At 29.5% G+C, this 23661-nt stretch overlaps 2 protein-coding genes and 1 long non-coding RNA gene across 5 annotated transcripts; 1 reads left to right on the forward strand and 2 right to left on the reverse strand.

The window, feature by feature from the left end:
- Positions 1–304: 304 nt before the first annotated feature.
- Positions 305–2099, reverse strand: LOC102653888. 2 transcript variants are annotated; one of them, XM_026445783.1, is made up of 3 exons: positions 1909–2099; positions 556–700; positions 305–469 (listed from the first exon to the last, which is right to left on the reverse strand). In XM_026445783.1, the coding sequence occupies exons 1-3, from the start codon at positions 2042–2044 to the stop codon at positions 331–333; spliced, it is 420 nt and encodes a 139-aa protein (XP_026301568.1). In that variant the 5' UTR covers positions 2045–2099; the 3' UTR covers positions 305–330. The 2 variants fall into 2 exon arrangements, with proteins under 2 accessions (XP_026301568.1, XP_026301569.1); XM_026445784.1 differs by having other exon boundaries at positions 312–469; positions 563–700.
- A 1450-nt stretch (positions 2100–3549) lies between these two features.
- LOC412470 (MAP kinase-interacting serine/threonine-protein kinase 1) lies at positions 3550–20179 on the reverse strand. Of its 2 annotated transcripts, none has more exons than XM_016916928.2 (5): positions 19949–20179; positions 15254–15391; positions 11980–12336; positions 11329–11899; positions 3550–11238 (listed from the first exon to the last, which is right to left on the reverse strand). In XM_016916928.2, the coding sequence occupies exons 1-5, from the start codon at positions 19965–19967 to the stop codon at positions 10773–10775; spliced, it is 1551 nt and encodes a 516-aa protein (XP_016772417.1). In that variant the 5' UTR covers positions 19968–20179; the 3' UTR covers positions 3550–10772. The 2 variants fall into 2 exon arrangements, with proteins under 2 accessions (XP_016772417.1, XP_395927.4); XM_395927.7 differs by lacking the exon at positions 19949–20179 and adding an exon at positions 18396–19822.
- Positions 20180–20302: 123 nt separating this feature from the next.
- LOC113219321 lies at positions 20303–23047 on the forward strand. Its single transcript, XR_003306332.1, has 2 exons — positions 20303–20643; positions 22578–23047. It is a non-coding gene; the product is annotated as an uncharacterized LOC113219321 (long non-coding RNA).
- The last annotated feature ends 614 nt before the right edge of the window (positions 23048–23661 follow it).

Here is a 23661-nt window from a genome sequence, read left to right on the forward strand (position 1 = left end):
ATCGCTTGCGACGATTCGAGATATTCCGTTGGTCTTGTATCTGATTGGTCAGTATTATATATATTTTGAGATGGCGGGAAATCAAGAAATTGATTGCGCGGCAACTGTTGCTATCTGATGCATCCGCTCGGCGCTGCTGTGCTTTTTGAAAATAAATGCTTTCTTAGAAACTAACGACCAACTTAAAACTCGAAAAATCTCTTTCAATCTCACCAGATAAGTTTGCATGTATAATTAATTTTTGTTTACTTTTAATAGACGAATAAATACACATTTTAAATTAAAAAAATAAAATAAATAAACATATAAATAATGTAAGATACTTTTACATTATTGCTTTAAATTTCTAAATTTTCGATTTTCCGCATTATTAGTGTCTATCCCAAAATTTATCAAGTCTGTTGTTTTTTTACGAAAATCGAGTCGAGATTCAATCGGTCGTAATCCCCGTTCATACCACCACCCATATCTAAAATTGAAAAGTAAAAATAATTAAGACACGAAGAAATCAGAATTGAAATTTGTAACTCATTTCTTTAAGAGAATTCAAATTACGCATAACTAGTAAGTATGGCCGGTCCTTTTCTATAATCACAATTATTTTCCTTTTGTTCCGTACTTTTTTCATGCGTCTCAATCGCATTAAAATTCTCTGGTGTATTCTCATATTTCGAATAATATTTTGACGTGATCAAATCACCTACAATATATCATCCATAATGATTATTCTAAATGGTACAAAATGGGAAATAATAATAATGATGAAACAATGACAAACATTTATGTGCAATCTATACCAGATATGTGTGTAAAAAATTGTGAATTATATATATCTATTTCATATTTATTAGAAAATTTTGTAAAATTATCAAATTCGAAAAAAAAAAAGAAAAAAAATAAATGTAATATATGGGAATTGAATAAATTTTCTAAAATATAATAATAAAATAATAAAATATAACAATATAAATCAAATTATAGATCAATGAAACAAACATTCAATGGTTAATTAATTTATACACAATAATTGAAAATTTTATTTTTTAGAGAAAACTGTTTTAGAGTTTTATTTATGCAATATATATTTTTAAATGAATTTTTCGTTTATGTTTTTCGATAATTAATTACATTTTATCGTAAATGAATTTTCAAAGAAATCCTAGAAAAGCAAAGTCAGAAACTTTGGATTTGGACCTAGAGAAAACTATGTCTTTCTAGGATGGAAAATTCTAGGGAAACTTTTTCACCGCACTCCCACGCTTTAGGAAAAGCATATTCAAGGTGCAACATGGACGAAGCAATTTGGAACGTGCGGAAGTGAATTTCTGATTGGCTAACTGCATCATTTTGTTATTAGCCAATTAAAAACGTCTAGAAAAAAAAAAATAATCGGAAAACTAGGGAAAAATCAAGATATTTTCTCGAAGTTTTCAAGTATGTTGTCCATTGTGGTAGAATAAAAGATAAAGAATCTAAATTTTCATTATACACGTAATCCCTATTTCTTTAAAATATATAATATAATAAATTTTATATGCATGCATAAAAAATGGTAAACTATAATAAAATAAACAAAATTTTCAAAAATTAAATAACATTTCATTTTGTTATTTTCAATAGTAGAATAGTTGTTGTTTGGCATTATTTTAATGAAAAATTTAATCAATTCTATGTTCCATTAATGAAAAAAGAAACTATGAAAAGTTATAAATATTTCAATCGATGACCTATTCGAATATGATGTTTCTTATAATCGTTCAATAAAATGTTAAATTATATCACTGTCTTAATTTAATTTAATTCATTTATAATAATTTCGCTTCCAGATATCAAAATAATAAGAAAATTAAAAGAAAAATACAAGTGCACATGATATCACGCTTATTTATCACAAAAAAATATATCTACCATTGATTTTCGATACACGTATGTTTGATTTGCCAAGCAATCTATCTTTAGAGAAGCATAATTTAAACGGTGGTGGTTTTTCAACCTGTTTATCCATCATCGATGAACTCGTACCACAAGAATTAATTCTATCCATCGTCTTCTTTTTTACAAATTTAACAAAGCAACTGTTTTTATTCGTCAGATTGATGATGATCACTGTGCAATGTTACCAAGATGACATTCAATAAAAGTGAAAGGGACGAAGGTAGGGGTATATTTATTTGGTCGATATATTTGGAGGAATTACATACAAGAGGAAGAAAACATTGGAGCTATACAAAGTTTTCGATTTTTGATTTTTTCAGAATAAATTATGTGGATCAGATATAATTGTAAAAATTGTTTTATTTTGACACATATATGATAATATGATTGAATAATTAAAAATGATCTAATATAATAATAATTGATTTTAATATATTTTAGTGTTTTTCGAGTATTTTCCATATTATTCGAATAGTTTTATTAAGATATTTAAAATTGATAAGTGCAATAAATTTAAAAAATATTATCAATAAATTTTAAGTAATAAATTAAAAATTTTTTAAACATAAATTATAATATACTTATAAATTTAAACAAAACATAAAAACATTGCTGATAATAAAATAAAAATTTAAACCTTTATAAAAATAAAGATTATAAATATTTAGAATAGAAATTTGAAGAGATTAAAAAACTATTAACATTATTTAATTGTAACATTATAAATAATGTTATTATATTAATAATGTTATTAATTAATAAGAGACAATAACATTTATATAAAGCAAATTATAATTTTAATATTTTTAATTTGTAGAAAAATAAAATATCAATTTCCAAAAATTTTTCAATAAATGTTCAATCGTGAATTAAAATATGTTCAAAACTTTAAAATAAATTATTTAATCTAATCATCTACATTTTAATTTTATAATTTTATATTTTGCAAATATTTCCAGAATATAAAATATACATAATACATAAGATTTTAGATTTTTCAATACTAATTCAGAATTCTGAAGATGAAAATAATTTAAAATATGAAATATTCCAATGACTTTTATTAGATTAATAAATAATGAAGAAATATTGATTAATCAAACTTACAAATAAAATGATTAACTGTATTTAATTAATTTTGAGAAGTAACTAACAATTATGTTGTATCTAATAATGAAAAGAATTTAGATATCATAAAAATTTTAGAAATTAAGATTAGAAATTAAAATTATAGTTTTTACATTACATTTTTGATTAGATTGTAAAAGAAAAAATAATGGAATATCACTATTCCAAATTATCTATCAGCTTAACGAAAATTCTTATTTTGCATCTTACTTAAATTTTTGAAGATATATACGTGTCAAAAACTGGAGTTTCAAGTCAAAAAATTAACGAGGAATTGAAAAAGTGAGTTAATCGAGCGCGTATATGCATTTCTTTTGGTTCAAAAATAAATGATAAAAAAAAGATTGGAATTGATTTGAGAAAAATCCATGATACTTTCGACAGTTAATACAACAAATCGGAAAAATTCTCAAATTGATCAAGAATATCGTTGTAGATAGAGACAGAGAAATTATTAGACCGCAAACAATCAGATATATTTGCCAGTTTATCGATTAAATGCTATTTTATTAGGAAGCTTACAAAGTTCTCATAAAGATTTGCTCGCTTTTACACGGAAAAAACAATGCCGTTCGCAAACTTTTACGATTCCCAATAATCCCGAAAATCCTCCCTTTCTTCATCATTCCCTTTCTCACCTTTCTTTCACATCTCGAATTTTCGCACTCAAATTACTTTACAAGAGATTATTTTTTTTAACTTTTTCCTCTCCTTTTTTTTTTCTTTTTTTCTTTTTTTGGAAATTGTTTATCTATCCGTACGATCGAGATATCATACACATAGAAATATGCAATTATGCTTTACACCTTCGCATTTTATCGTATCTGTGAAATGCATTCTTTTCGTTCTTATTATTAACCGCTTTTGTTGTCCGTTCGTTTCCTTTTTCTCTCGTTTCTTTTTTTTTCATTCTCATTCGATCGCTTTCCGTGCGAAAGAGAACTTTTTAAAAGTTTCGCATCTTTTTTTCACAGAAAAAAAGGACGAGCATCGTTCTTACGATCAATTCGTAATTCTTGTCACAATATAGCCAATATAGATATCATCCAAAAATCGATGAAGGAGAGCAACGACGGGGCTTCTTCGTAAGTTATTTTACGGTATGAAAACTGGAAAGGAATCGAAATACAACGTCTCCCGGTCCGGAGCAAATGGCTGAAATAAAAAGCAGACGAGGAAAAAAAGAAAAAAGAAAAAAAAAAAACCGATGTTCGTTTGAAAAGTACTCGTGACATTTTTTTCTTTTTTATTCGTTCTTTAAGGAATTTTTCATTTTTCTCTCATTCTTTCATCCTCTCATTCTCTCATTCTCTCTTTCTCTTTCTTTTATACTATTTTTCTTTGTCTAAAATAAAGAACCGTAATGAAAATGCTATCTCTTCCGGGGTATACGTAACACGGCCTTTTCTCTCGTTTTCGAAATTTTTATAAATTTGGAAAAAAATTATTATTATTATCATTTTTCAAAGACAAAAATGCCAAAAAAAAAAAAAAGAAGTCGAAAGCATTTTGTATTACCCGGAAGAAACTCACAAGCAATGTTTTACGCAAAGCCGTGTCTTTGTATACCGTTGCGATATGTCGAGAGTTTGCAATATGTATATCTTTTTGATCGGCTCGTGTAGTTTTCCGAGACCGATCTATCGAAAAATTGTCCACATCGAAAAATATTCTCATCCTAATTTCGCACAAGATCACAAAATTCCATTCAAGATTCACAAAAATAGCGTACACAGGGTAAACATAACCTGTACGCTTACTCCTTACTGTGTTGTCTTTGATTGATTTTTAGAAATGAGAATTGTCAAAGCTTTGAGAATGGAAAAAAAAAAAATATATGCGCAATATTTTAATTCTCCCTTTTATCCGACTAGTACACGCTTTTTAAGCGCTGTTACACCGTTCAATGAACGAATAAACGAACAAATGAATAAACGAACAAACGAAGCTATGCTACAAGTGCATTCGCGTAGTACGGTTGAATCGCGACCTCTTTTTTTCTCTCTCTCTCTCTCTCTCTCTCTCTTTTGAATGATAGTCGAAGAAAGACTCGTCGGTATAGCGCAGCGGTACCTTAGCACATAATTTTATAAACCTATACTAAGGTGTTTATTCTCTCGCTTATACACTAAATATTATTTTTTCCCGTTCGAGTTCGTAACATACACATACACATGCACGCGTACGCACACACATACACACATACACATACACACGCACACGACATACCAACTTATATATATACACCCATAGAGACGCATACAGAAAGAGCACGTATTTTATTCGCGCGTGTAATTCTTTCGTCTATACGAACGAAACGAAGATAGACAGATAGGACAGGCATACAGACGAACAAACACTCACGCATTCACATTACAATTTTATAGATCTATATTATTATGGCCATGGATATTTCTTCCTCTTTTTATATTCTGATTCGATTGCTTTCCTTACACAATATTTGTCGCTGCTCGTCCTTTACTCTACGCACTCTCTTCTCGCATTTGAATATCCCTTCGAAAAAGCATTTTTATCTACGCCGCATCGTTAACATATTGACGATATGAAACGGTGCACGCTCGATCGATATCAGGTTGGCGTCACTGTCGCTTCGAAAAAAACGACAATGGGATGATGGCGTGTGGTTCAAGGGAGCAAAAATTGTAACGAAACACATCCTGAAATAAAACAATATCGCGCGAGAAATAGATATCGGTCGAGAATGCATTTTTTTTAGTTTTCTCATGAAACTATTGTATTACCAAGACTGTGGTTGATTACGCCATACGCTATTGTACATACATATACTATAAATGAACGAACGGAAACAAGTAACAAAAATGTATCGTTAAAAATTCGAAGATGCAGTTTTTGAGAGAAAGATGTCAATCGATAACGTCGATTAGTAGCAAGAATTAGGCTATGAAAGGTATGATATTATTACTCGTGAAGATGAAAATGTTCAATCGTTCGATTCAATCCTTTATTATTTCATCTTTTTCTCTTTTTCTCTTTCTCTCTCCATTATTTTCATTTTTCTCTTCGCATTCGTATATTCTTTCCACTACCTCTCATCATACCTTTCGATTTACGAAAGAATTAAGAATAAAGAAATTGGGAGAAGAATATGAGAAAATTACGAAGAAATTATGAAAAAATTACGAAAAAAAAAAAGAATTACGAAAAAGAAAATCGCGATACATTCGTGTTTCTTGATGGCTTCCATGATTAAAGAAATCATGGTTGTAATTAATGTGTAACGCTTTTTTTCGTCTCTACGTCGTAAGCACGTGCAATGACGCATGCGTGTTCTCACATGATTTTTCTCTCGCTAGACGACAAATCGATAACGTTATTCTCGCTAACAAATATTTCAATTTTCAAGGGAAATGCCGAATTTCCCTCGAAATTTGAGACATTTGGACGAGCATAACACGATGGAATAACCAAAGATTTGTTAACGATCGATTATACCGCTGTGGTCTTGTGACATTTGCTCTCCATGGGAATTGAATAAAGGTTATGTGACAAAATGATATTTATGTTTTACGTAAGAAAGTTCAGAAAGATCGAATATCCTCGAGAGGAAAGTTTAGTAATGTTAATAATCGATCTTTATGAATATCGATTTTCTGTTATTACCGTGTCATCATGCCGTTGGACAAAGTTTTTTTTTTCAGGGTTAATTTGAAGAAAGAACAAATAACGATTAATTTTTCAACCCTGGATGGACTTCGATCGCATACAAATATCATAAGCTCTTTCTTCTTGGTTTCCTTCAAACGCGATAGTGTGTATGTAATTTATAACAAATTTGCGCAGCTCATTGTAACTGCCCTGAGTAAAGAATCCCCCCACCACAGCGCGACTCATCACTGTAACAATTATATACGAAAGTATAAAATGAACAATAAACAAATCTCAATTATCTGTTAGTTATCTATTATTAATTAATCTATTATTATTATTATTAATTTATCCATTCCTCAAAGAAAACATGTTTGCCATCGTATCGAATAAAAATCACTAGACGATAATATAGAAGGATAATACTTCGCGTATCATTCACGTTTCAGAAATACGATATACGATTGCAATCTTCCATCATATAAAAAATGCAACATCCATTATTTGCATATGGCATATTCATATTTTATTTATATTTTACGTAAGAAAAATTATATCGATCGAAGGAAAGTTTTTGGTTATCACTTGCAATCAACAGAGTCGAATCGCAACTGTAGATGGGTAGACGATAAAATGACATTTCGTCGATAAAACTCTACAAAAATACATAACAGTAATTAATGGATGTGATTTTTGTGTAATCTAGGTTTTTCTTCGAGAAAGTTCACCCGTTAACGTACGTGCGCATGTGCACGTTATCGGATATATCTCTCGATATCTCTCTCTCTCTCTCTCTCTGTGCTTCGTGTACATCTTCATTTCACTCCTTCATTCGGTATACTCTTAAATCACTTACGACGCAGGTACATTTTTTTTTCTGTATTTTTTTTCTTATTTTTTTTTTCCTCTTTTTGTTAAACTAACTTTTTTTTTTTTTTTATTTTTTTATCATCCTTATGTACTAAACTCCCTACAAAGATGCTTAAGAGACATTTACAAAAAATGGCCGTAATTATCGTTCCCCTTTTCCTTTCGATACAAACGCGTTTTTATTCCTTTCTTGGAATCTTCTTTAAAACATTTTTCACAACTTACACTCTACTACATTCTTAGAAACCTACTGAGCAAACTATTCGTAACATGCACCAAGATGCGCGGTTTAATCTTCTTATACCATTATACATGTTTTTATCGTTCGAAGTTGCTGTTGCTGTATTTCATCATTCTCAACAGATTATTATTATTAGAAAAGAAAAAAAAAAAAACTCGGAAATATTTCGTTAAATCGTACCTACGCGTTTTCCAAAAATATTTAAGATGAAACTAAGAAACTAAAAATAAACAAAGCAAATATGTAGATATGTATTATCGATAATTGATTCTTCATCAAACACAAATCATTTTCTCTTCTTTAGCGTCTTTCTGTGTATAGCCGTTTCGATAAATCGATATGAACGAGCATATACACATGAATTTCTCTCTCTAGATACTATATAACAGCGAAAGTACAGAAACATTATCTACCATGACTTATTTTTTTTTATTTTTTTATTATTTTTTTTTTTTCTTTAATATTATGCTATATGTTTTATCTAATGAATATTAACAGTGGAATGTACATATTACAGATTTGAAGTTCCTATACGTTCCATACTAATAAAGAATTTTAAATTTGAACCGGAATAGAAATATATTTTGTGATTGTTTTGACTTTTTTATATGTACATATGTTAAAATGTACAAATGTTAAAATCGTACACCTTAATATGTGGAAAATTTTTACTTATAAATTAAAAAACTTGTTTGTTTTGACAACCAACAATTTTTTTTATTTATTTTTGTCCTTTGAAGATATTTGGCAAGTAGAATTCAATAATATAAGTTTCACATCCGGAAAATCATTGTATATCAAAAGTTATGGATTTAAAAATGCGATTTACTGTATAAAAAAGACAGCAAATGAAGAATAGAACATTGAATTTGTAAATATGTGAAATATATAATACAGATAAGATGGCTACTAGGACGGCACTTTTTTCATTACATAGTGTCATATGTGATTTTATCTGTAAATATGATATTTTTGGCTAATATATGTGCTTATTTTTATAAATATATTGAATCTATTGGAATTAATCAATCTTTTGTTTAATCAACAAGTAATTTCTGCACAGTATATTAATTGAAAATTAGACTAAATTAGATTAAGTTAGATGAAGAAATTTTCAAAATGCCATCAAGTTATAATGATTTTTTAAATTTATTTAGGCAATGAATCATCCAAACGAACTAGAATTTAACTGCAATTTCAAATTAAAAATTCTATTTGTATAAATAGAAAAATTAATTAGTAAAAATCTTACATATAGCAAATAACGTTACTATAATTAATAAAATACTTAATAAAAATATATATTTGTTTTCTAATACTTCATGGGATAACCATGACTAGTATCATTTTTTAACATTGATTTAATCGTAGAATTCTTTGGATATTATTATTCCATTTATCTTTAACACAATCCTTTGGTCTTTTTTGATGAAAATATATCTAATTTTTTTCTCATGCCAGACATGCTCATCACACTATATTAATATCCGATGATCAGAATAATGTTTCTGTTATATAAATATTAGATCATCCCATAAGTAATATTATTCTAAAAACAATTATAAAGAATCATTATTGTATATTCTTATTGTAAGTTTTTAAAATAAAATCAAACTATTATTGAGAATATCATAGTGGAAAAATTAAATAATATGTTTTTAATAAAAATAATTGCTATTAGAAAATTACAAAGAAGTTTTTTCCACTTTAATACTTGACTATACACAGTACAGTATCTACATACAAAAGTAATGATATCAAAAATTAAACAATTAATTCTTGTTAATATATATATTAAATCTACATATTCTTTTAATCCAGCATCAAAGAATTATCATCTATTTTCTTTATTACAAAATTTTTTAAATAGCAAAATCTTTGAAAATACAGATCAGAAAATTAAATACATTTAACAAATCTTTTAATTGAAAAGATAAGAAATTTCTTGGCAAAAGAATTAAAATTTTGCTTCCATTGTAAAAAATTAACCTCGCAAATAACACTCAATTGATTAAAAATATATAAATTATAAGATATTATTTTTCTATAGAGGTTATTTCTTTTAAAATAATATTACTTATGAGATGGCCTAATTTTTAATTTATAAATATTATATATCAAATAAGTAAATACAGTTTTGTATTCCCTCAAAAGTTGCTCATTATAAATCAAGTAATAAGCTGTATTCATGTATAAATTATTTTAAGCTTAAAAACCATTGTAAAAGTAATTTATAAGGAAAAATCCATACATTGAGGTGTACGACGTTAAATTGTTACTGTATATATATGAAATTTGTGCTGTATTTGCTTATGTTCGTTCATATTATTTAACGAATATCATTGTAAAGCAACATGCAACATGTAAATCGAACGAATACTGTATCTTTATGAACTTAATAAGTGCAAAAAAAACAAAAAACATTGAATAGTTTTGTCGAAATGAAACTAAAGCGTAACAGGAAGAAAAAGAGAGAAAAAAGAAAAGATAAAAAAAGAGAAAAGAGAGAAAACAGAAAAACGGGAAAAAAAGAAAAAGATATATTCGGATACGATGTTTCTTTAAATCCCGTGTCGGGAATGGAAAAATTTACGAAGAATTATTGTCTGACTGAGTGTCGGTGTACTGTTGGCGCGCAGTTGATTGTGTATCGGAGTGAAGACACGTTTTTATGCCGTCGCCCCATGTGTCGCTGCTACTAGAATATGCTCGTATATGCATGTATAATAATCGTCAATTGTCGAGCAAATCATTGTAATGCGACTCTAGTTATTATTTTTAACGAAACACAACTCTTCTTTTAGCCAATCATAAAGTAGCTTATTATATATCATTGTTACCCTTTGTCAATTATCGATAGATAACATTACTGTACACTTCTTTCGTATCCGTATATGCAGATGTGTAAATATGAATTATACGCGGTACCAAGAAAGGAGATCTTTGTTTTCTCTCGTAAAAATGTCACCTTTCAGCCACTAGGGGACGCGATAACTGCTTTGTTCGTCTGGCGTTCCAGCAGATCTGAACGAGCTTTTAAACGGCGCTGCATCAAACGGCTCTCGCTAGGCGGTGACAAACCGAACAGTTGGTGAAGCGATGAATCCTTACTACCGATCATTCGATTCTTTCCAATGGTTTTTGATTCGATTAGATCGATGCTCGAGCGAACCGAACAAGATTTTACACGCGAATTAGCGTCAAATTCGTTCGAGGAATGAGTCGCGCAAAGCTTACTGTGCTCCGATAATTCGCTGCTTGAATCGGACATGTGCCCGTAAGGATGGTTATCCTCATCCGTGGACGAAGTAGACAATCTCGGTTCCCTCTTCTCCGCTAATTCCTCCAAATTCACGGAGAAATGTTGAAGTACAACACGATTCACAGCCATAGCCGATTCAGCAAACGCCGAGAGTTCTCTGGCAGAATTGTTTCTTCTATGAACGATAAAGATATAATTAATAAATTATCAGAGCTGATCGATAATAAATCTATCTGTTTATATTTAATATTGAACTATCACAAACCTGATAATATGAGGAGTTGTGAGAGATTTTTCGGTATTTTCAACGGAACTTGGACCAGGATTAATCCACGGATGTTTCAGAATACTCTCGGCGCTAAGCCTTTGATGAGCTTCCTTTACCAGCAGGCCTCTGATCAAATCTTTCGCGTCTTCCGAAATACACCTCCACTCGTTGTCCGGGAACTCATACCTGCCCTCCTGAATACTTGTAAATAGAAGCTCTTGGCAAGCTTGACAATTCTCGCCTCTCTCCCAGCCACAGTCGGAGCCGCAATTCCCATAGAAAGGTGGATAACCACAAAGGAGAATGTACATAATCACGCCAAGGCTCCAGAGATCACAACGTTTGTCATAATAATTCGCTTCTCCGATAAAAGCTTCCACAACTTCCGGAGCCATGAAATCGGCACTGCCGACTGGTGTTAAAAGTTGCGGAGTAGCTACAGGACTTGACAATGAGTTGTTGAATTTTATGCCTGAGCCAAGATCAAAATCGCACACTTTAATTGGTGTTAACTTATCCGGATACACGCACAAGATGTTTTCGGGTTTCAGATCCCTGTGAGCGATACCTGCCAAAAAAAAAAAAATATATAAATATATTCGTTCAAATAATTTCAATGTATATTTTAGAATAGTTAAATTTCGTTACCTTTCTTATGAAGGAAATTTAACGCGCTTGCGATCTCTTGAATTATCTGACTTGCTTCTCGTTCACTGAAATGAATTCTTTCTTGTATCCGGCTCAACAATTGACCACCGTTTACTTTCTCGAATACCAAATAAAACTTTTCTTCGTCTTCGAAAAACTCGATTAATTGAATAATGTTTGGGTGTCCTTGACAATGATGAAATGTTTCGACTTCTTTGAATACACGTGCCCGTGCATGACCAGGAATTTTATCAATAATTTTGACAGCATATTCCAGGTCTGTGTAAAGCGACCTGCAAGTCTGAACCGAGGCGTAAGCACCTTCGCCAAGAACTTCGCCAGTCAATCTGTACAGTTCTGAAACAAAATTTATAATTTGATAATTGTAATTAATCTTGAAAAAAATATATATATATGTAAGTACTCTGTATATACGTAAGAAATTTTGAAAAATGAATAAATACACGATAGAAGGGAATAAAGAGAGGTTGGGACTAGGCAGTACGAGGTAGAGAGAAATAGAGGAAAAACCGAGAGAGAGGACCGAGGTTGTCCAAAAATAATCGTACCGCGTCACGTACGCAAAAACAGTTCATGTTTCGTAGTAAGCACATCTTTTATTATTGTTCGTGTGAGTAATGTTACTGTTTTATTCACGTGAAAAAATTGGAAATAGAATTACAAAAAAATTTTGGCGATTTTAATATAATACCCTTTTTTGGTTTTGAAAATTGAGAATCCCATTGGAGGAAGACATGTGTATTGATTTTGATTTTTTTGTTTCTTCAATTTGATTTTCTCTAAATTTGAATAAAAATATACCCGCTTTCTATTAAACTCTTCAATTATTAATTGGATTCATAATATAACGTATATTTAACTTTGATATTATTGCTTACATTACATATTGTCAAAATATTATTTTATAATTGTTATATTGTTTTTAGAAAATTAATCATTGTTAGAGAAAAAAAATTATATCCAAACTATTCATATATTCATGTATTCAATGTTAAGGCCAAAAGAAGATCAAACATAAGTAAATATTCGTTAAGCACTACGCATATAAATATATGTATTCTTTCTATCTTTCTCTCTGTCCGAGAACTTTAAATTTCTTGTTCACTCTTGCCTGACCCCCATCTCACTTTCACAATAACATGATGCTTCCGTTCCATTCTATCCGGCTCGTCGTTCATTTGTTCGTTCCCTGGTTCAACGTTGCAACTATATATTTCAAGCTGCTATCAACTCTCTTTTTACCTTCCCTTTTCTGTTCCCTAACCAACAGTTTTGCTCTCCCCCTAGCTCCCACCTATTTGCCTCACGCCAAAGATACGATTCTGCTTGGCAACACCGCCGACGAATACCTAGCAACCAGAACCCGATAATACACTTCCATGTCTCCACCATACCCATCCACCCCACTCTTCACAGTTAAAGTACATCGTCAATTCAATTCTATATTTTTTTAATTTGATATCATGATACATAATCGATATATTCAATTTGACCATTACATATTATATATTTAATACGTAATATATATTTGTCGATGATATTTTTAATTTTTTTTTTTTAATAATAACTAGTTCTATAATAAATAAAAATTCAATGAACAAAAGGAAAAGATATAATTTTCAAAAATATCGACACATTTAATACGTGCTAAGAAAAGCATAAGTTGTGAATTAATAAAAGATAATTTGTCGTTGAAATACTTTGAAAATTATAAAATTTTTTAATTAATTAAAAGATATCAACAACAAGAAAAAAAGTGTCTATTATTAAAAATATTAAAAAAATTAAGAATAAATAGAATTTCTGTAAACTGTGTTATAATAAAAATAAAAACAAAAATAGTAAAAAATTCACAGTGGAAATTGAATCACAAAGCTAATATAATTGGTATTTGGAAAAAGAATATAAAAAAAAAAATATGAAAGATAAAAAATAAATTTAAAAAAAGAGTTTTTGAAATATATACATATACATGTACGTATCAACGAGTTAACCCGTGGCCCAGATTGTATATGTATAATGTACATATGTAAGTATACGGGTGCACTCATGCTTAGTTCTCTCACTAGTAGCAGTACAGAGCAGGAAGCTTCTCGAACACAAACTCTACAGTACTATACTATACTATATCGTACAAATCGATCGCATGATATGACATAATGGTCTCAAGCAGTGAACTCGGTCAATAATTACAAAAAAAAAAGAAATTATATTTTCATTATTGCAATTTTATTGAAGCTTTTTATTGACATATAAGAATTTAAAATACTATTGATGGATAAAATTAATATCAAATTATTCCTTAATCTTTAAGATGTAACAACATGCATCTTCATGCACATCTACTTTTATTATACAAGATCATAATTTTATGGAATTTTTTTAAAAAAATAATTTCACGAAGAATATATACAAATTAAATAAATATTGATCATGCATTGTGATTCCAAAAATATTTTTAAGTAATTATATTACAAGTAAATGTTTTTAACATTTTCATCATGCATTCCAATTTTTTTTAATAATTAAGTCATTTAATAACATTTAAAAATATAATAATAAATATATGTACATATCAAAACTTGATATGAAATTGTTTTTTTTTTATTGACATATAATTTTTCATAAAATATATTCTATATGACCGGACTAATAAATACAAAAATGATCGGTCATTGTATTAAAAAGAAAAATTAAAATAGTCATGCGGTTAATTATATTATATTAATTTATATAAATTTCTTAAATGAATTATTGTTATTTTAATTTTGAATTTGTACAAGATTATATATTTAAATAAAATAATTATGAAACAGAAAAGAGAGACATTATTAACTCAATTGTATATCCATGAAAACAATTTATAATACAATTTATCATCTGTTATAGATAATATATTATTTGATGATTCTCTTATATAACGCACAGTTCACATCATTCGACCAATATAATTTTGGAACATTTAAAAATAACTCAATGAGAAAATTTTGAAAGACCTTAAGAAATTGTAATAATTATCTATTGTGGTATTGTGTAATGATTGTAAATATAAATGTTCATAGTATCTGTGAACAAATTAGATATTAAATCATGTTCATTGATAACAAATATTTTTATAATTCAGTTAACGTTACACAATACATAATTAAACATTGTTCATGCTTCGTTTTATATATATATTTGTCACATATACGAGCATATAAATTTTTTAACTTTTAACATACACACAAAATCTTTCCATATTGAATTTTACCTTGGAAGCAAGAAGACATTAAGGATGATCCAGAACGTTTCTTCTTGCGTCTTTTGCGCCTAGCTTCTTCTTGTCGAGCTTGCACCGCGCTCATAGATTCGCCCGTGGAATTCACGGTATCTCTGCAATTTGCATCTTCTGAAACAAAAAAAAAAACACATATGTTTAAATAATTACAATTCTGCAATTAAATATAAAAACTATATAAAAAATGAACAAAAGATTTTTTATTTTTTTAAAGATTTTATTAGATATGAAATTGTGGATATAATTAATAAATAATTAATCAAATATTAAAAAAAGAATCTATTTTTTACATTTATTTAGAAAATGTTAAATATACGAATCAATATATTTTGTTATATAAAATAATTTATAAAATAGATTGAAAAAAATTCGAGAATTTTCAGAAACAATTTTTAAAAATTAAACTTAGATATAAAAGAATTTTTAAAAATATAAAATTCAACAATTACATTATAGTTGTTTGTTCGCTAAAAAATTTATTGACCAATCAAAAGAATATATATTAAATTGTGTTAATATTATAACAGACACAATGTACACTGTTTATTTTTGTATATATTTATCTATACATTGGCTGATCTCAAACACGAGATTTTCTCACTTTACATTAACAATATTTATATCATATCATGAATGATTGTACATTTAATTTGTTTTTTTAATTTAAAAGTTCATATATATATGAATATATTAATTTATAGTTTATTAATTTCATAACATTGACATACATTTTCTCAAAGAAATTTTTGTCAATCATAAATTAAATATTGTTAAAATATATAAATCTTGTAAATAATTGAAACGATGTCAATTTGCTAATAATTCAATCAATGAATTTATAAACGAAAACGAAAATATATATATTATATATATTATTACAAAATTAAAAAAAATAAACTGAGTGGTTAAAAAAAATATTAAACAAATTTTTTAAAAATTGTTCGATAAAATATAAAGAATCGCACGTAACCGCCATATTCGATCGAATCGAAAGTGCATGAATTAGTCGCGTAGGTTGACAAGGAGAAACATTGCATATACAAACATGTAATAGATGGATCGATCAAGTAATAGAATAATAAAATTGTAACAATTAACCATTTTCAATCTTCAACATTGTATTTATTATTTAAACTTAATCATCGATTGTTATAAAATCCAAAATTATGAATTGAATTTGAAAAAAAAAACCGGTAAATGCACGTTTTAACCTTCTGGCATAAAAAAAACTCATATTCATTACTGGAAAAAATATGCAATCAAATGAACGTTATTTTCCATATTATTTTAATTATTTTTTCAATACTAAATAATAATTTAGATGAGAATGAATGTATCTTTTGATTGTTTCGCATCGACGATGCAACGCAATGCAATGCAAGAAGCAACACAACCGAGCATTGAGAGCTCAGAGTTCAATGACTGACACAGAAAAGGAACGCCGCCATCTTACGCGAGATATACGTGTACGAAAATATTATTACCGCGTTTGCAAAATCTGTGACAATAGACAAACCAAAATAAACAAATGGAACAACTATACATAAATAAACTACGTCGCCTCTTGTGAATGTTTGCTTGAAGTTATTTAACGCTTAATAGAACGTACGTGAAAATTCAATTTGTTTTAAGTTTAAAATTTATTTCGAAGTATTTTGAAATTAAATGATTTCTTTCTACGAATTGTTTTTCTCATGGAACGTAATAATAAATAATTTTTAATCCGAAAAATTTTTTATACTTTCTCTGAATTGAAATGTTAATTATACCGACATATACTGTATCGATAAAAAAGATATTTTCCAACAAATCAAATTATATTGAACTCTCTTATCCCTTGGAACAAACTATTCCCTTTAAAAAAAGAAGGGTAGCAACGAATTCAACGTACATACAAGGATTCTTCATCTTTCTCTCTTTTTTCTTTCTCTCTCTTATTCCCTCCCCCTTTTACTCTTTGTTTGGGTTACCCTTACCGACACCCCTTACGATTTGCATCCAATTCGAACGAGATCCAACTAACCCACTTTGACCCTTGAAAATAATTCAACAATAAATATATATATATATATATATATATATATATGTATGTACACGTACATACATATATATATATTGCATCGTTGTAATTCTATCACGCTTTGCTTCGATACGTTCTTTCTTTCACATTCACATTCTTCATTGCGTTTTAGCTTCATACACACAGAGTTATTATTCGTCTGTTATTCGTCCCCTTCGACATCGCAATCGTATTTTTAACGGTTTTTATTATTTATTCTATTATTAAAAACGATTTATTAACAAGATATTGAACCAAAAAATATATGAATATATTTTATATGTTGAACAAAATATATTGTAATACAAGAATAGCTATTTTTGTTTCAAAATAGAAAAAAATAAAATAACAATACGTGTATATAGATATATATTAAATAATACATTGATTTAGTCTTTGAATTTTTTATACAATATTTATATCAATTAAATATTTATAATAATTCGGAATGATTAAAATTTTAAATATTAGTTTTAAGAATGTTCATAACTGTCAAAGTTATGATGATTAAATTATAAGAAAATATATTCTATTATAGAGCAAAATATGATAGAAATGAAAATGTAAGTGAACGGATTTAAAATGTAAGTGAAGGATTTTGCAATTTGAATCGAAAGAACGAAGAAGCTGGCAATGTGCGCACCGGCTTCGAGAAAGTTCTTCCGTCAACCGACTCCGATTGTCACGTACCGTGTGCTCTTCAACAATTGATCTTGAAAATTTTCGTCCATTATCTCAATTATTTTATATCCTTTTTTTATTTTTTTGTATAAATTGAACTCGAATTTTCAATCGAAACGATATTTTTCTTTTTTTCGATTAATGACGAAGTTCATATGAGAGAATGACATAAATAAATTATACATGACAATCATTTATTTAAAATAAAATATAATATTGAAATACATCTATTAAAAAATTATTATAAATAATTAATATTAATGATATTATTTTGAATTTTTATTAATAAAAGATTAAAATTATATCAAATTTCGTCACAATCATGTTTAATTTGAAGTGAATTGAATTAACATTTATTATAAAAAGAATTCATACCTCTTGCAACCTCTTGACAACCGTCTTCTCGCTCTTCCAAGATTTTCTCCACCATTTTCGCACAGTTACCACAAGCTTCGGTTGTTTAATATCCAGAAAAGAGTCAAAAAAGGAAAGTGAAGTTCTTATTCAAAACAAAACTTTCTTTTAATTTTTTTCTTCTTTGAATCTCCCTTCTTTTTCAATTAACAAACAACAATGAAAAACTTCCTCTCTTTTTCGCTCTTAACCCGATATCAATAATTATAAAAAAGAGTCAGTCGTATATACAAAAACATCTATATCCACTAAGTTACTGATATAATCTCCTTTCCCACTATCTTAACTTTTTTTTAAACCACTATGCTTCTCTCAATTCTTTCTCTCTTTACCGACGTATACTTCCTTCCTTTCTCTCTTTCTTTTTCGGGATAATTCGATGTATATCAGCGTCGGTATCACAGATATAAATAAATATATAAAGGTTATCTATTCCTCTGTTTCTCTAACTCTTGCGATTTATAGGAGCGACAAACGATGCTACTGTGGTAGACAATACCCGGTATAGCTGAATCGTTTGAATAAATACTATCACAGACTTTGACACTGCGCTTTTTCTTTTCTTTTCTTCTCAATTATCTCTCACTTATTCTTCTTTCTTTCACCTTTTTATTACTTTTTTCTCTTTTACTCTTTCTCTTCACTGTCTGTCTCCAATGATATGAACAGAGTTCTTTCTGTCTTCTCCACTGCCCTTTAATCTGACGAGATATTAAATATCGCGGATAAATCTGTTCCGCGAGAATCGAAATTGTTATACAACTTCTCGATGCCTTCTCGACTTCTCTTCTCCAGCGTCAAAACTTCTGCTCCCTCGATTCCTCCTTCTCTGCTCCTACCCTGAGACTTTTCGCCGGATAAAACAAAGTTTTTCCGTATGCGAAAATCTCTGGATGGTCGCTGCTCCGTTGTCGGTATCGCACAGCCTTTCGCACGTAGCGGTAACCCGGCTCGGAAGCGCATTAAAAAAATCCTTCAGCTAACACATCGAGTCTTTTCTTTTACCTTCCCTCACTGCACGGCAGTTGGTTTCCGACTGAACCTCGGCAAGATGGCCGCTTCGCTTACTAACAACCCCTCCACTCTCTTTCGTCGCTGTTCTCGTCCCGGCATCGACGAGTCCTCGATCCCCACCACGCTGTCATTACTGCCGCTACCCTCCTCCCTTTCCGTCGCTTCTACGTAGCATCGAGCAACTTCGTCGACGCCCTCTGAAACGGCGCCGCGTCACGTAGCTTCTAGGCAGGGGCTCTCGTTTTTCGAAGAGACAAAACTACACGCTAAAGCCACGTAGTTACCGAATTGAATGATGCAATTTTTATCTAGCTTGCAATTCTATTTTTAGAGAATTCGTCATCGATATTATTTAAGTAAACACGATCTTGACATTCACGTTAACAAATAAAACTCATAATTATCATATACGAATCATCAATATGAATGATTGAAATGCAATATTGAAACTGACAATTAAAGAATTATTACAATTAAAGAAGATTAAATGTTAAAACTACCTTTCTTTTTTTCTTCCATCCTTAGTTTTTTCCTTTCTCTCTTTCTCTGTTTAATACTTTTTTCCTCTAATTTTTACAATTTGTTCAAGAGCGTATGAGAATCACTGATTGCTCTCGTATGTTTGAAATCGACTTGCCGGTAATAACGCCATTCTGTACGTAAGATTTCATCATGAATGTTTTTTCGAAAAGCTCGAGTAAAACGTGTTTATCGACTCAATGGTTAGATTATATGTGCAAGATGTTTACAATTTAGCATCATTTATACCCGTATTATAAGGGACCTGAGCCAGATAAACATAGAGGAACGGGAAATATCGCCGAAGCGGTCGCGGCGTGCGTTGTTTTAGGAAGGGATGCGCGCGCACAATGGCCACGTATAACATCACGCGACATAGAAAAAGAATCGAGAGAGACAACCAAGACGAAGTACGAAAGCATTGCTGTTTAAATTTATGTGAAGATATGGACGGTGAAATGAAATACGAAGGAAGAAGATAAAGAATACGGGAAAGAAAAACGACAACATTTCTCGTATTCTATAGTAGTTCAAACGTAGACGTATACACATACAAATGCATTTATACACGTAGTTTTTATGCTACGCGCAGACTCGTGTCGGCCATCGAAGTTTGTTTTCAATCGGCCGACATCGCGTGAACTTGTTGCCCGTATAATCTGTATGGTATTGCGTCGTAAGTTTATTAGCCGTATTATTATTACGTAACATTATACGGTCATTTATTTACCTGGCCATGCGATCTACAGTTTTATATATTTGATTTTAAATTTAAAATTAAATGGGAATGAAACGTTTGCCCAATTAGAAACTTTATTATATATTCTAATTTTTTTGTACTATTATGATTCATATTTCGAGAATCCATCTGTTTATTAGCTCCCTCCTCATCGATTATTATAATTACGATCATTATAATTTCGATCATTCGTTTTCTATTTTATTTTTGCACTCCACAAATTCGAAGGATAAATATTAACTAATGATATTAATTCATCCGTTATAAGTATATTTGCCGGCTGCCTTGATGTGTTTATATAAACAGTTGATAAGTGTTAATCACATACTGTCGCATACGTATATCACAGATATACATCCATAGGCAGAATTAATAATATCAAATATTTTTACGAAAATCGTCAGTTATGTATAAAAGAGAAATAATGATCTTTATTTAATATTTATTAATATTTCAAAATTATTAACAAAATCGATGAGGATGGAATTGATCAATAAATTCGATTTCGAATATATTACAGAATATGTATATTATAAAAATTATGACTTTCTCATCCATGAAATAGCACGTATCATGATAATAATTGCATCATCCATGTCATGGATGTAATAATCGTATATCCGCATGTTGATCATATCGAATTAATAATATGGGAGCAATGTTCGATTATTGCGAAAGAAAAATGTTTTTCACTATCACGTGATGTATACGATATGCTTCATCGATGAATAAGAAATTTTCTGTTCAATTTCGTGAAATAATGCTCTTGCTAAAAGTAACGTTCAATTTGAAAAGCAAAAAGTGAAAGGAACCGCTTCTATTAGCAGAAATTGAAGAATTCAATCAGGTTGAAAGGACATTCTTACCGTGAGAATTCAACAGATTTCGTCTAAACAGAAAATTTAAAGGACAGTGTTCGGTCGCACAAAATAACAGCACAAACCGGTTTTTGCACGTGGCAAGAGTGACTTTGCTGTGCTTGCTATATCAGCAGCAACACCGATACAATACTTATTATCATGCTATCGATTTACCATGTAACTTTCTTCCATTTTTACACGCGTATTTTTTTCTTCGCTTACTAATGTTTCACAAAATGTTGGAAATAGATATGTTATTCGAAAATAAAAAAAAAGTTTAAAGATTACAGAAATAAATTACTAAGCAATATAAGATAAAAAAAATAATGATTAATGCATGGACACAATCAATTGGATCAGTTTTATAGATATGGATAATAAACTGAAACTAATGACACAAGAGTAGATGAAAAAAAAAAGAGTGCATGATGATTTGGTTAGGAACGAAAGAAGGGTATTAAAAAATAAATTCGATTGATTTTTTTATAATTGTTTTTCAAATTTTTCTATTCGTGTCTTTATATCGTGTCACGTGATGCTTATATCAGGTAAAATCAACTATCTAAATTAATTCAAGAATAGATTTGCATTGGGGCAGTAAAAAAATTAAATTATGAAAAATTATCGCTTGAAACATAATATTTGTAAACCGAAGATAGTATGTGACTTGTAAAAATTTATCTGGTTAATTACATCATTTTGTATACGTGAGGTGACAAAAGTACGCGAATTTATTCATTTTTATCTACTTAACGTTTTTTTTTTTTTTCAATCATCGGTGACTCATCCAAATGCGATTATCACTTTACTGGATCTCCTGTTTCGCGAAGTGTGACGAACCATTACAAACTTATTCCGCGTGTTAACACATTAGTCCAGTTTTCAAAAAATGAAAACAATTTCGAATAACTTTTCGTTCCTATTATTTGATTTCCTAAAAGTTAAATCGAATTATTATATGTTATTAGGATACAATTTCGAACTATCATTGAAATTTTGGCTCAATTTTAGCGATAAGAAGATGAAAAATAGACGGATAAAGACGGGACAAGAGGTGAGGATATATTTGCCATAGCGAGACAACAACTGCGTATCTTGTGCTGCGTAGTGAAGTTAAAGCAGAACCATCACGGTATACGGACGCGCGTAGTATGTTACGTAATTCACCGGCTGCTTTAAACGAGATTCGTTCGTCTCTTCTCTCTTATAACTTTCATTTGTAAATTTATATTTTTACGAAGATAATGTTAGTTTATGTGTATATATATGTACGTATATATATAAAAAGGATAAATTAATAAGTTTAGCAATGGATGATTTTGAACTAATTTAAAATAATAGGTTATAAAAATACGATAAAGTATTTTAAACGAGCTGTGTAAGCTTGGAAGATAATTTTTAATATACCAATATGTATATGATTGTATCGGATAGGATGATTTATGCGATACGAATATAATACAATAAAGATAAAGTTATATTAACATTATATAAAAGAAGAAATTGTAAATAGTAAATATTGGAGAATATCGTAATGGGGAAGAAATGTAAGATAAAATATGATCCTTTTTTTTTTTTATTTTTGTTACTCATTCGTGTGGTTATGTAAATTTGTTATTTATAAAAAACGATGTGATTTTGAGAAAGAAATTACCGGCAGATAAATTTTTTGACAAACTGGTCGATTCATAAGCGGCTGAGGTGAAAGGAGCGAGAACGATCTTCGAACGATTCTTCATGTAGTAGCACGTGTATCCATAATTCAAGGTTAAATAATGGGACGCACAAAAGGTTCTCCTTGTTTAAGGTTTTCCGTGTGACAATTAATTTTAAATAATTGTTTTATCACGCATACATTTCGTGTGAGGCATCGAACGTTCCACATATTTTTACTTGAATGGAAAATTTATTTGAATCTTGAAAAATGACAGAAATCGTTCAATTTCGAGATCACGTACCATGTGAAATTGAATCATGTGCACTGGCGAGATGGAACACGATTGGATATTACCGACAAAGAATCATGAACATCGTAAACAACGGAACACGTTAATGCGCATGCGTGTACGTGTAATGTTTACTTTACTTTATAACA

This window comes from Apis mellifera, linkage group LG16 (assembly GCF_003254395.2).
Source record: "Apis mellifera strain DH4 linkage group LG16, Amel_HAv3.1, whole genome shotgun sequence".
Taxonomy (NCBI): domain Eukaryota; kingdom Metazoa; phylum Arthropoda; class Insecta; order Hymenoptera; family Apidae; genus Apis; species Apis mellifera.